Source organism: Amphiprion ocellaris, chromosome 10 (genome assembly GCF_022539595.1).
Source record: "Amphiprion ocellaris isolate individual 3 ecotype Okinawa chromosome 10, ASM2253959v1, whole genome shotgun sequence".
NCBI classification, from domain to species: domain Eukaryota; kingdom Metazoa; phylum Chordata; class Actinopteri; family Pomacentridae; genus Amphiprion; species Amphiprion ocellaris.
In genome coordinates this window covers 29719441-29732878 of record NC_072775.1, presented here as the reverse complement: position 1 = coordinate 29732878, position 13438 = coordinate 29719441, and the positions used below count along the sequence as shown (strand labels likewise).

Here is a 13438-nt window from a genome sequence, read left to right as displayed (position 1 = left end):
TCCTGCATCAACATCTAAATCGACCCTGACAGTTTAAGAGATTTGAATGGACCCGCATATTTTGTTTTGCGAGTAAGGTGTCGTCCGCCTCTTCTCCCTTTTTTCCCTTCTCGTGTTCGCTTTTACGAGCGCCATCTATCATCTGGCCGGCTCCACAGACTGCAAATCAAGCACACAGGACACAGGATGAATGAGAGACACGGGGAGAGTCAACGCTGCACATCTCTACTGAGCTTCTAATCAAATCCTCTGTTCTGTCTCAACATATTCAGTCTCCATCCGTCCTGCATGGACAGAGAGGCAGCATCTCCCTCCTCAGCTGCAAAGCAAATAATACGCCATGATAAAAAACACAAGAAATCCACCAAGCAAAAGCAATCATGTAATTATTAGCAGGTAAATCCACACATATATGCTCAAATTTGTTCTTTAGGTAATCAGAAAAAAATCTGAAAATGATTAAAATGCCTGTTAGAATTCAAAATTCCAATTTAAATGGTATTCTGTTTGTGAAAGATAAGTAGAGGCAAATGTTCACAGTGAGATGCTACAACTGTTGAATGCTTGTTATTCTTGCTGAAAAAATAAATGACTAACAATTAATCACTTAACATAGTTTGTGATCAATTTTCTGTTTACTGAACTATTATTTAACAAACGTAACCCTGGAAACCTGCTAACATGTTTGAAAAGCATGTTATCTTTTTTTTAAAAAAGAGCCAAAATTACAAAATTTATCAGTAAAATTAGAAATAATTCTAAGATTTTCAACTTCAACTCATCTGTAACTTAATATTCTGTTGGGAACTCAAAAATCTTAACTAGAAAAGGCAACATTTCCTCAAAATCACTTCACTCTACGCAACTCGTTTTAAAAATTGGCAAAAAATAAACTACTTGCTTTATGCACATTCTGTAACTTGTAAACTATGTAAATTCTGTATCTTGGTGCAACTGTGAAGTCATTAATAATTCAGCTGCGACCAACAGTCACATGGCAAAAATTCAGGCACTTTAATGTTGAACTTGGTTGCACTGCAGGCTGTGTATACATAGAACAGAGAGGAGACACCTATTGAAGCAGCTTAAAAATGTAAGTATCTATAATATGCAGAGCAACCTTTTTTTCCACAGTATTCTAGGTTTTTTTTCTAACTCTTGTAAAAGAAATGGTCAATGAAATTCAACACTCATTTTTGGTTTTTAATATCTATGGCATTATAATTGTCATTTGTGAATTCTCTGTGCTTCTAGCCACGGTTGTGCTCTTTCCATGGAGATGTAAAACCCTCCTGCAAACTGCTCGGGGTTCAGAAGAGATCAACACAGTTTCTCATTAATTTCATCACTTAACTGTCTTAGCTTTAATTACTGTAAACCGAGCCACAAAAAGCATTCATCCATTACTACTACGAGACTCAGGAGCGGTGGTGTAACACAAGCCGATCCGGGAGACCACTGTCACGTGAGGATGGAAACACAACTCCAGCAATGAACTCATCCTGCAGCGGTACAGCAGAAAACAGCCGACCAATCAGAGCTGTGTGTGCAGATTACCAGGATGCTAAACACATCCACAAGCTACAGGAGCATGAAAGACACCAGAAAGTCATGTTACTACAGACTTTTTCCCCTTGCAACAACTCTCCAGAGAGCAGACGGGGTGTAAAAACTGTGGGTTTATAAATGAAGACAACTCATTTTTTGAACAGCAAGCTGATTTGCCTCTTTACTTAATGCAATGTGTCGCATAAATTCATTAACGTCCAGTGTGCTGCTATTGTGAAAATCGCTGTGATTTATGATCAATTTGTGCGTGATCAGAGTCACGTGTTTAATCAGTTCACCGCCTGCTGATCTTCAATCTTAATCCGCTGTAACAGGAATGAATATTCCACACGAAAAAAAAAACAGTACAATCAGCAACACCTGCGTCCGACTTCCTTAAATACAACCTCTAATTATTCAAAGAGGTGCCGCTTGCTGGTTTGAGGAGCAAATGAAACACAAATGTATGCATTTAACGACAAAATGGCTCCTGCGCCGTCTGCTTGAATTTTCTGCCTCAAAGACAGAAAAAAAATGACTCAAATGGAAAGCGGTGCAAAAGTGGGGGGGAAGAATAAATCACTCTGCTGGGCCTCTAATCTAATTCTCTATTCCACTCCCACCTGTCCTGCTGCTGCTGCACCCTCTGAAGTCTCCTGGGTGTCTTTAGTGAGTCAGGCCCCTCCTAACCCACCTGTCCACCGCTCATGATTTATGTCTCCTGAGACCAACAGGGGCTGCTGGGAGGTCGACTCCTCCGCTCCTACTGTACATTTTACTGTGTTTTTCAAGTTCATTCGATCACATATAACCTGGAATACTCACAGCATGACGTGGTTTGGGTTGAGCTTTTATATAGCTCCGGTTTGTTGAAGTAATAAAATGCCAAATCACTCGCTGAAGTTATTTTAACACATCCCTATGAAAATAATCTGGTTCCTGTAAGAAGGCAAAAACGGACACGCTACGGTACTTGCCTAAAGAAATATTTTCCATTTCTATATACTGCAGACCTCTACGAAACATACAATGCAGTTGGAGGTTAAAAAAATGCTTTTCTTAAAGCACAGACTAAAGACGTCTCACAGTCAGCAGCCGTATTCTATTAAAACCAGTCAGTAATTTGGATGATTTGCACTTTACAACTAAAACTTGCACAATTAGGAAGCCAGAACCAATGAATGTTTAGTATTTTTGCTTAAAGACAATATTTTTCTGTTGATTAGTTGTTAGTAGACTTTGTTGGTACAACTGAGTGGCACTAGAGCTGCAAAAAATTATCAATTAGTTGTCAGCTATTAATCGCTATCTATTTTGATATTTGATTAATCGATTTGAGAAAATTCTGTGATTCAGGCTTCTTAAATCTGATTATTTTCTTGTTTCATTCCTCCTCTGTGACAGCAATAATATCTTCAGGCTGTAGAGAAAATGAGACATTTGGAAGGAACAAAGAATGCGGTGGAGTTTTGTGACGATTGGCGTACATTTGTCTGTTCGCAACACAACTCAAACACAGAAAAACAGATTTGGATGAAATTTTCAGGGAAGGTCAAAAATGACACAAGGACCAACTTAATAGATTTTGGCAGTGATGTGGCTTATAGTCTGGATCCACAGATTTGTTAAAGATTTCTGTGTCACTGCTAGACAGCAACATGGCATCGCTGTAACTATGACAACAAGTGAACACTACATCAGCTGCCTGCTGACGATCACATGATTATGATCCTACTACAAATCGACTGCTGCAGACTTATCGGGACTTGTCCATCAGAAATGATACAAGGAACAATTGATTAAGTTGTGAGGAAGTCTCCAAGCCCCATCACCCACCGCCCGCTACATATTTAGGTCATGATTCGGTATCTGTACATAACGTACACATGCATAACACACACCTGTGCTCACCACAGGGTAATTTTTTTCTTAAAGATTGAACAGAATGATAGAATGATACAAATAAGCAGCTTTGGCAAAGTACTGCACTCTCTGAGTGCTTTTGTTGTTGATGAATTCATTAACTGATAGTTGTTAGTTGCAGCCCCAAGAAGCAATAATGTCTTTATCAGTTTTGTACTGCAACAAATGTAGAGGTCAGGGAATCTAATGTTAAATTTGGTTTTGATTTTTGTTATTTTTCACTCTTCTGCATGTTATTTTGCTTTTATTTATGAGTTCCATCATTCCCCTCCTGCTCTACGAGCTTCTTTTCGTATCTGCCTCCCTACACCTCTTTCTTTTCGGGATTACCTCAGAGATGTGTCCCAATTTTAAGTGGAAGTGAATCAAAGTGAGTTGGCTATCACAGGCAGGCGGCAATCCACTTCAGTGACCAGCACGTTTGGGATTACAAGTCGACTGGGTCCCTGCTGCACGGCTCCCTCCACTCACTACTGAGCCTGGAGGCTGGCGGCAGGGCTTTGGGCTGCCTTTTTCACTGGTTTCTTCAGCCTCTGTTCTGCCTCTGAGGCGGCAGCAGGAAAAAAAAGAGAATGGAGGATGGCAGGATATGCAAATTGTAGCGCCACCAAAGGAGAAGGAGAAGAGTTTCCCACCGGGTGAGTGTGAAAGAGTGCTCCCCCTCTCCCACTCACACAGGACTTCTGAATGGGTCTCTTTCTCTAGACACACACTGGCCTGTGAGCACACGTAACACACACAATCACACAAATGAGTTCACGCATCTGTTTTGTCTTCAGATGCACACATATATGAAGGTTTTAACACACATGAGCATTAATTGGGGAGCTGGTCAGCAGCAGCAGAAAGTGGGTCTCTCCTGCAGATCAGCCTCCACCACTGGATAGATTAAAGTTTTAGCTGTTAGCTGCTCAGGGAGCCTCTTGAATACATGAATATTCAGGTGATTGAATGGGAAGGATGAAAGGCAACAGCAAAGCAGGTTACTTGTGGAAATGGGTTAGGCCACCTAAATGAAAACACGACTTTGGCAGTTCCTCAGAGATTTTCTGCACCGTCGGCTCCAGAGGTGAATTTCAGTTCTGGTTCCACATTTCGGCTTTTGTTTGGAGCGTAGGTGGCAGCAAGCAAACTTTGTCATCATAACATCGATTTTGAACGGCGCTGTAAATGTGGAGCAGGATTTGGTTTGACTGTAATCTAATTTACTTCAACATGGTATACTGTACGGAACAGAACGGTCTCCTGAGCTCCTCAGTCTTAGCAAAGCACAACATTTTCTGGGACATTTTCTTTTGAGTTATGCAGAAAGAACAGACATTAAAATCTTGATATCTCTTACATGTGTGGATAATGCCTGAATGTAAGGGCCTCCTTACACAAAATTATCAATATTTGAAGACTTGAGATTAAATAATTTCTGCAGCTTGGACACAGAATGAGAAAAGACTAAGTTACTTCTAAACGTTGTCCTCCTCTGTCCATCTATCTTTGAGCTTTTACTGCAGTTTAAGTCTTTCACACATGCTAATTTGTTTACATTTTGCCACACACAGTTCTTTCAATCCTCTGAACCCCAAAACCCACTGATGAGTTTGAGAGGGATGGTATCTTTTTAAAAGGAATTTTTTTTTAAACAAAATTACATCATTTGTCATAACTACAAACTGTGAAAATACAAAGAATCGTCAGATTTTCAACGTGCCCTGAATGAAAAAATAATCAAATTCTAGCTAAAATTTGTGCCAGTTGATCAAAACCACTTTATTCTTCATGTCTTACTTTGAAAAATGCTGCAATTACACACTAAATAGAGGTTATGACAAAAATAAAACTAATAAAATCTAATATCTTTGGTGCAACTGGGGAGACATTAGGCGCATGACAAAATTTCTGAGATTTTTTCGGTTGAACTGCAGGCTGTGTTTACATAGAACAGATAGGACATAAACATACTGGATAAATAAAATAAAGGCTGTACAGCTCAATAACAAAATACAGAGGAGCAAACTGTCAAGTTGTTGGAGGATACATTCAGCCTGGGGAAACATCTTTCCAGAGTTGATATGCAGAATAGTGTGAAAAGCACTTAGTTTGTCAAGATTGTAAAAAATATATTTGGTAAAATATTTACAGCTTGTGGAGCTACCATTTTCCCCAATATTGGTAACACCTGTGGGCACCTGGGGAAAAGTTGTACATGTTGACTCATAGTTTTTTAAATTTTGTAGAATAAATAATCCAAGAAATTTAACTTTTGTTTGTCTCTCTTTTATGATTTACGGCACTGTGACTTGCACAACATACATTTGGGTCCTCTGTCCTTCTAGTCACGGTTGTGCTGTTTCCGTGAAGGTGCAGAACTTTACCTCACCGTAAAAAAATTTGCCCAAAGTAAGTAAAAATGTCACCCAGAAACTGCTTGAGGTTCAAGGGGTTAAATGTGAGATTATTCCAGTAAAGACACACGTTTTGTATAATTTTATGCTATGCTCTCGCTTTCTATCTGACGTATGTCTTTGTGTACTTTCGGTTCACCTTTGAGCAGAAAGTATCACCCGAAACTCTTAAAACCTACTGAGCATCCTCAGTCAATTTCCTGGTACATGTTGCTTCATGTTGCCATGACACAGCTCCAGGGCTGCTCCACCAACTGACCTCTGACCTCCGAGACCACTGAAGGAGGTTTTCATATTTATTCAGACAACTCGGTGCAGCGTGGCACGCATGGCACACTTTCAGTTTCATACCGAATCAGAGGACAGCGCACCGTTTCCCTTTCGTCTCAACTATAAATAATTCTGAGAGTGGCAAATCACACCTGCAGCACGAGTGACATTTGACATTTGCAACTTGTGATTGCGATTGTGGCTGCTCTCTTTGACACAGTTTACCTCCTGTTGATCAAAAAAAACATGCAAACCTCTACAGTGTGCACCACTTTTACACATTACAAACTCTCCTCGCTGTTAAAATCCATCTGACAAATCCACATCATTAATCCACACTTGGCATTTCCCTCACCTCAGGCTCATTAGGCGTGACTTGCATGTTTGCTTTTGTTACCCACAGATACTCAGTTACATAACAGAAAAAGCTCTTGTATACCGAACAGAATGATCTCAACTCTGCCTCTGTTGTTTGATTTAACCTGCTATGACAACTCAAAAACCGGGGGCGTATTTTGCTTGAACCTGTTTAAACCCAATACACGTCTTCATTAGGCTGCATCGAGTCGTTTGCTTGAACTTTTCCGCACCTGATCTGTCAAGGTGCCTTTATCGGCCGGCGTCATCTAATTGAAACGCAGAGAACCGCCGATTCTCCCTTGCAGGCACCGTGTTAATGCATGTAAATCCAAACAAGCAGGCCCGTGTTGTTATGCAAAGCCTGGAGGTAAGCAGCAGTTTCCCACCTTGATGCAAACATCCACACAACGCAGCACAACGCACAAACAAACACACTCACGACTCAATTAGTCACAGCGGCATCACTAGCCCTTACGAACCTCCCCCTCCAGACCATAAAAGGCGAAGGGGAGGGGTTAATGCTGACTCGCTAAAGACATCCTGTAGTGCTTTGTCATTCCACAGGCCCATTTGTGCAACACATACACACACAATCACACACTAACAGACACACACAGCCTTGGGCTCTTTAGCACAAGGAGAAAGTAACATGAATGATCACCGGTCATGGATCAATTAACAGCTACTGTTGACCACAACCCCCTCTCTAATGCCACTCAGACTACTTCCCTCTGAGCCTGTCGTCTCCCTCAAGATGTAAACATTCATTCAAGTAGCACAAGACTGAAGAATTACTCCTCTACGTCACGGCAGCTTTGGGTGCACATAAACATAAATGCAATAGCAAGTTTGTGCAAATTCAATTACACAGCATCAATTATTTGATATCAGACTAATCTAATGAGTGCACAAAGATGAACCCGGCTGACAGCAAGACATGTTAGCTACAAATGAACGCTCAGTACGACCCCAGAGGCATGGACGCCCACATGACTCCTCTCTAAGACAGCTGTAACTAGAGCACCTAAGGGTGACCTCAAGAACATGGTTCATTCACACAGAAAGACAAAAGAGGACTAGAAAACATGCTGCAGCTTTAATAGTTAAAACTTCTCTTTCTGAGCAGTGAAAAGATGATGCAAAGCTTGCTGGTACAAGATGCAAGAGATGGAGTGTGCACTGCAGCAGTAGTTAGCATCTACAGTAATGACTAAACATGGAGAAAATAAAATGCCACTAATCTGTGCATCAAACAACAGCAGGCTGGTCAAAGAGTAAACACTTTCCAAGCAGCATATGTCTCATATTAAGCAGCAGTTATTAAAAAGAATCAGTGCAAGCTTTCGTAAATTTTACACGTAGAAATGCTCCCATCTAATTTCAACAAACGCACATCTGCTATTTTAAACAGGCCTGAGGATTACAATAAAACATGAAACTGAGCAACAATTTTAGCACAGCAGCAGCAACTCTAGCACCAAAAAGAGAACCAAAACGAAACCAATCCCCAAGTACAATTTTCACTTCCAGAGGACAGACGCCGGCAAAGGCAAGAGTCCAGGCTCTGGGCTCGTAGGTATGAGGTCCAGAGGCTGGGAGTAGGCCGCTGTGTTTATCCTGTCAAGGTATGTTAACACCACGCTGCATTCCTGTAGTCCATAAATTGCAGTGTTAGATTACAGTCCAGCTGAGAATGCATTCGTACGGCAGACAAACACGGAGCAACTTTGAAGAGCTGGATGATAAGGCATGACCGAGGCGGCGGCGTCTGCAGCAACAAGCAGGGAGCATGGAGGGCCGACACCTGCCATTTACAGTAGAGCTGCACACAATCAGCAAAAACTACTTCCTACCATCCCCTCTGCTTGAGTTGCTGCAAGATGTCCGTCTAGAAAAACTAGAATATCTGTTTTATGCACTATGCATGCTGCTACAATATATTAAAGACTAAAATAACGGGTGGTAAACGTTTAATTTAGGTTAAAAGGTGGTTGTTGCTTGGCTTTTATATTATAAATCATGATGCATATAGCTACAGCCAGGTCAGCTCTCTGCTAACTTTCAAAGCTTTGTTTATATAAGCAACCACAAGGCAATTTTGAAGTTTGGTGGCACTTGAAAAACAAACTCTGATGTGGCTTATTATAGTCACAACTTCAGAATATTCAGACAAAGCGTGAAGAGATGGATGGACTTGACTGCCAGTGCGGCTCATGCATAAAAAATGAATCAAGGATAAATCAAAGTATGATCCTCTGCTCGCATCCATCTTTTCTCCTGGTGTGTTTGTCACTAGACTCCAGAGAAGACACCACAGCAAAGAGCGCAGTCAGTAATTAGCTTAAATTACATGGTCTGGAAAGCGTATTTGTCATCACCGCTAACTCTGCATCGAACCAGCATCAATGACGGATTACCTGCCCTGGCTGATCACAATCTACTAATGTTTTAGTGAAATGATTAGTGAGTCGACGTAAATGAATGAAGCAATCATTCCAATAATCTATCAGCAGACTAACCCTTTGAACCCCAAAACCTGCCACCAACTTTGAAGTACATTTTCTGTTTGAAAAAAGGACCCGTACTTCACTATTAATCAGAGCCAGAAACTGTAAAAACTCAAAAAAAAAGGTCAGATTTTTTACTTTCCAACAGTCCTTAAACTACTCATCTATGCTTTGTGGACCAGCTGTGAAAATTCCACGAATCTAAGCATTAAATCTTAATGTTTTATCAAACTAACTCTATTCTACATGTCTCGTTTAAAAATTTGCCAAAAAAACAACTATTTGCACTAATCAGATTCGGTTAAAAATTAAATATTTTGCACTCTTCTTTGCAACCATGAAATCATTTGTGACTCAGCAGCAATCAACAGTGACATGGCAAAAATTCTGAGACTTTTCTGCTGAACTGCAGGCAGTGTATATCAAGAAGAGGAGACAAATGTGGAAACAAATTTCAAATGTAAATAGTAAATTATCAATAATACATCACCTTTTCCCCCCAGTACTGGTAACATCTGTGGGCACATGGATACATGTTGAACAGGTGGATTTAAGTTTGTTTTTAATTTTTTTTTTTAAAATTCATAACCAACAAAACTTAGCTATAGTTTTATCCTTTTCAGGACTCATGGCATTCTAACCGAGCCTTACTGCACAGATGTCATTTTTCAGATCTCTTTAGGTGCAAATAGTGAGCAAAAACACCCAAAAGCTGCTTGAGATTCAGAGGTTTAAGTCTTAATTAGCAAATATGCAAACAATCTCTATCTCTAAATTCTAAAATGTGATGATTTGCATGTTTTCTTGCACATTTTCCACAATTATGTGACACAAAATGTGGCATCAATTAATCAAGAGTCATCTGTAACCTGTAAAGTGAAATAAATCTACAACCACCTGGAAAATTAAGGTTGGCATGCAATTTAAGGAGTTTATCCATTATCTGATGGCCACCAATGTTAATATTTATAGCATAAAAGTGAGCATTATCAAGTAATGTGAGCTGGCAGGAAGATTACAAGCCCAAAATTAGAGCTTTTGTGACAGTAAAACAGCTGTTTGTCTTATGATGTCTCGCTAGAGGTCATGGTACATTAACGATGTCTGAGCTCTCTGGAAATTCTAATTCTGTGTCATGTGGATTAAAACATTTTTTTTTTTAAATCCAAGTCTGGAAGAATAAACAGAGATGCAGGTGTGCAGAAGGAAGCGCTGCGCACCTTTTGCCATCTTGATTGTGCGCCCCTTTCTCACGGACCGGCTCCTTTTTCCTCAATATATGGTCATTTAAGATTACATTTTCGGGAATTATGATATAATACTACACTTGGGGACGTTCTGATGCGGAAATTGTGTCTTATGCGGCGAGAGGATGACGCGAAAATGGGTTAAAATACACCTTTATAGGTGTTGCATCACCTTGCGTACCTGGCTGTCTCCGGTCCAGATTAAAAAAAAAAAAAAAAAGCAGGCAGCACAACCCCGCCTTCACTGCAGTAATGGTACTGACCGCCATTCCCTTCCGCACACCGCTCTGGAAATTGTATAACGAATTATCTCCACACAATAGATGGACAGGAGAGGTTTGGCGGTGGGCGCTTTAATGCACTCTCACTGCACACGGTGTTTGGAGACGAAATAACGGCGGAATCTCCACCGTGTGCGGCGCTTATTTGTGCAGAGAGCTGCGGAGTGCACTCGACCAAACGAGGCAACCGGTGCACAAATAAACATATTTTTTTAAAAGCAGAGAAAAAAAACATGCACAAGTGGGTCAGAAACGATAAATCCCGCGAGAATGAAGGGAGGCGAGCATCCATGAGGAGGAGGGGAAAAAACATCATCTCTACCTGCACAAGTTGACATTTGGAGCTGCTTTTTTTCTGGCTCCTCACGACGCGCACAGCCTTTAGACAAAACGGCGAGCAGATCCTGTTCCGTTAAACGGTGCAGAGCCGCAGGTGTTATTTCTGCTTATTTCTAGGCCATTTGTCAGCCTCCGTTATCCGCGTTCAGGTAAACATGACGATGATGATGGTGATGATGATGATGATGATGGCTCCTGTACAGACGCACAGAGTCACCGTCGTGTCGTCAGCAGGAGGAGAGAAGGGGAAAAAAAGAGAAAGGTGCTTTCCAGCCCCTCGGCTTGCACACATCATACCTCATAACCGTGTCCAGAAATATATATATATTTATGGGTTTACTTTTTTTATTGGTTGATGCGATGGAAGAGGGGGAGAGGACAGGTAAGGAACCGTCCAATGAGGGAATGTGGCTGCGGAAGGTTGTCTAAATTTAAAGTTATTACACCCATTTCCATGTAAATACTGTTTATACATCATTTACTTCTTAATAAAAACGACCCAGCGCACTAAAACCCATTCTGAGATCATGTATGTCAACATATCATCCAGATAAAACCCACTGGGTTATTGCAACTAACCACAAATGTGCTCAAATGTTTGTAATAACTCCAAAAACATGCGTAAATGCTACAAAATGTGTCCAAAATGCGCCAAAAACAACATTTATATTTAGCACTGCTAATATAAAACACAGCCGAACTAACAGGTGCAAAAGAGAAAAGTCGAAAACGTGCATTCGGAGCACTTTGCAACACAATCAACACAAAACACACGCCGAATAAGGAAAACGCCAGATTTTTAAACGCAACCCGGTGCGCCCAATGAGGAAACGCGTGTATGTATGTGCACAAAGTCGTCAAATGTGCTTTCAGAGAATAAACAAGGTGATTTCCACTCTTACCTTAACTAAAGGGAGCATGTGCTGCTGCAGCTGTAGCAGGGAAGGGTGAAGTGGAGGTAAAATAAACATCCCATCTCTTTGCCATCACTGACGGGGACCAGACCTCATGAAAAAAACCTCATATATTCACCCCGACGGCACTATTTCACCAAACACACGCTTAAAGTTGGGTGATGTGAACCGGAGCGAGGAGCAGCTTCATCCGGGGGCCGACTGAGCAGCAAGTTAGCTCGAAACTAAAAAAAAAAAAAAAAAGAACCCGCAACAACCTCGCCCTGAAAATTTCATCCAGCAAAAACTAGAAGCTACAAAGCTGCGTTCAGCTGGCCACGTTGTTATGTGGGGAAAGCGCAAAGTGTTGCGAAGGAAAGTGGCTAGAAAAAGTGGCTAAACAAGAAAAAAAGAGGCTTGAAAAGTGTATGAAAGTGGAGAAAACACACAAGTACCAGGCGCTCCTCTGGTTATTATACCAAGCGGATATAACGGTCCACCCGGGCGGCCAACATGCACCGCTAGGCGGAGAGAGGAGCCAGCCAGGTATAACGGTACACCAGCGCACCGCTCCGCCACAAAACTCCCACAAACGAGCACCAAGTCGCTCCCAAAAGTCCCCACGAGGACTTTTACCGAGTGGAAAGCCCACCGGCGGCCGAGCCCGGGTCGCCCCGGCGGCGGCTACGGAGGAGTTGGGACTTACCGCTGCTCCTCCTCGGGTTCGCCTGTTTTCTGCGCTTACACCTGGGGCCATCCGCCATGATCCTCTCGCTGAGTCTGAAACGCAGCCGTCCGCGAGTCACCTCCTCCCTCCTCCCTCCTCCCTCCTCCTGTCTCACCCCTCCTCACCCCTCCCCCTTTACGACATCACCTTCCCCCCCCCTCCCTGTTTAAAAAAAAAAAAAAAAGAAAACACCTGGTTTGCGACACTACGACTAGCCTTTACGGCATCACCTTCTGGTTACACCTCAGAACACGGCCCCTCCTACTGGCCGCACATGGCCGAGCTCAGGGTGAGCTGAGAGGCTGTGGAGGGAGGGTCTGCCCCGGTGACAGTTCTGGTCCTCCTCACCGTTGGATAGAATATATGTAACTGCAAGGTGTTTGTCTACAGGTGCAAATGCAGGAATAAATATGTCAAAAAGACGTCCACAAATGGGTTTTAGTCAAGGAACAATAAAAAGACTGCTCAAAGCAATGAAATATTAATATATTATTAGTTAGACGAAAAATAAGTGGAAGTTCTAAAAGTGAAATTAGTGATGACGAAAGTATTTAAAGCCTTTACTTATCCTCTTAAGGCCTGAGCTTCGAGTGGCCTTCCTTTTTAGATTTGTTCTAGTTATTTGGGATAAGGAGTAATCAATAAATATAATAATTGGATAATATGTAATATCTGATTATTATATTAGTATTATATTAAAATTAGATTTATATTGTCATTATTATTGTTGTTGTCATTGTTATTATTATGATTATTATTATTATTGTTTTTATTGTTATCATTACTATCAACAATACGCTCTTTTGGCGGGGGGGATGATGTCCATATATGTGGACGCCAGGTCCTAGGAAGTTCAACAAACTGAAAAGTTTAAGTCCTGCCCTGTATGTAAAGAGTGACAAGTTACAGAAAATCCTAAAAAACAAACCAAAAAAACCCCAAAA

At 41.4% G+C, this 13438-nt stretch overlaps 1 protein-coding gene across 4 annotated transcripts in view; it reads right to left on the bottom strand.

The window, feature by feature from the left end:
- The window catches only part of LOC111562881 (zinc finger E-box-binding homeobox 1-like), a 100969-nt gene extending 88350 nt beyond the window's left edge, over positions 1-12619 (bottom strand). For 2 of the 4 annotated variants that reach the window (XM_023261659.3, XM_035944176.2), the window contains exon 1: positions 12474-12619. In XM_023261659.3, the coding sequence (XP_023117427.2) occupies positions 12474-12531 (58 nt within the window). In that variant the 5' untranslated portion in view covers positions 12532-12619. Of the gene's footprint in view, positions 1-10857; positions 11106-11776; positions 12348-12473 lie in introns of those variants that run through there. The other 2 variants (XM_035944177.2, XM_023261660.3) reach the window with 2 other exon arrangements.
- Positions 12620-13438: the final 819 nt, after the last annotated feature.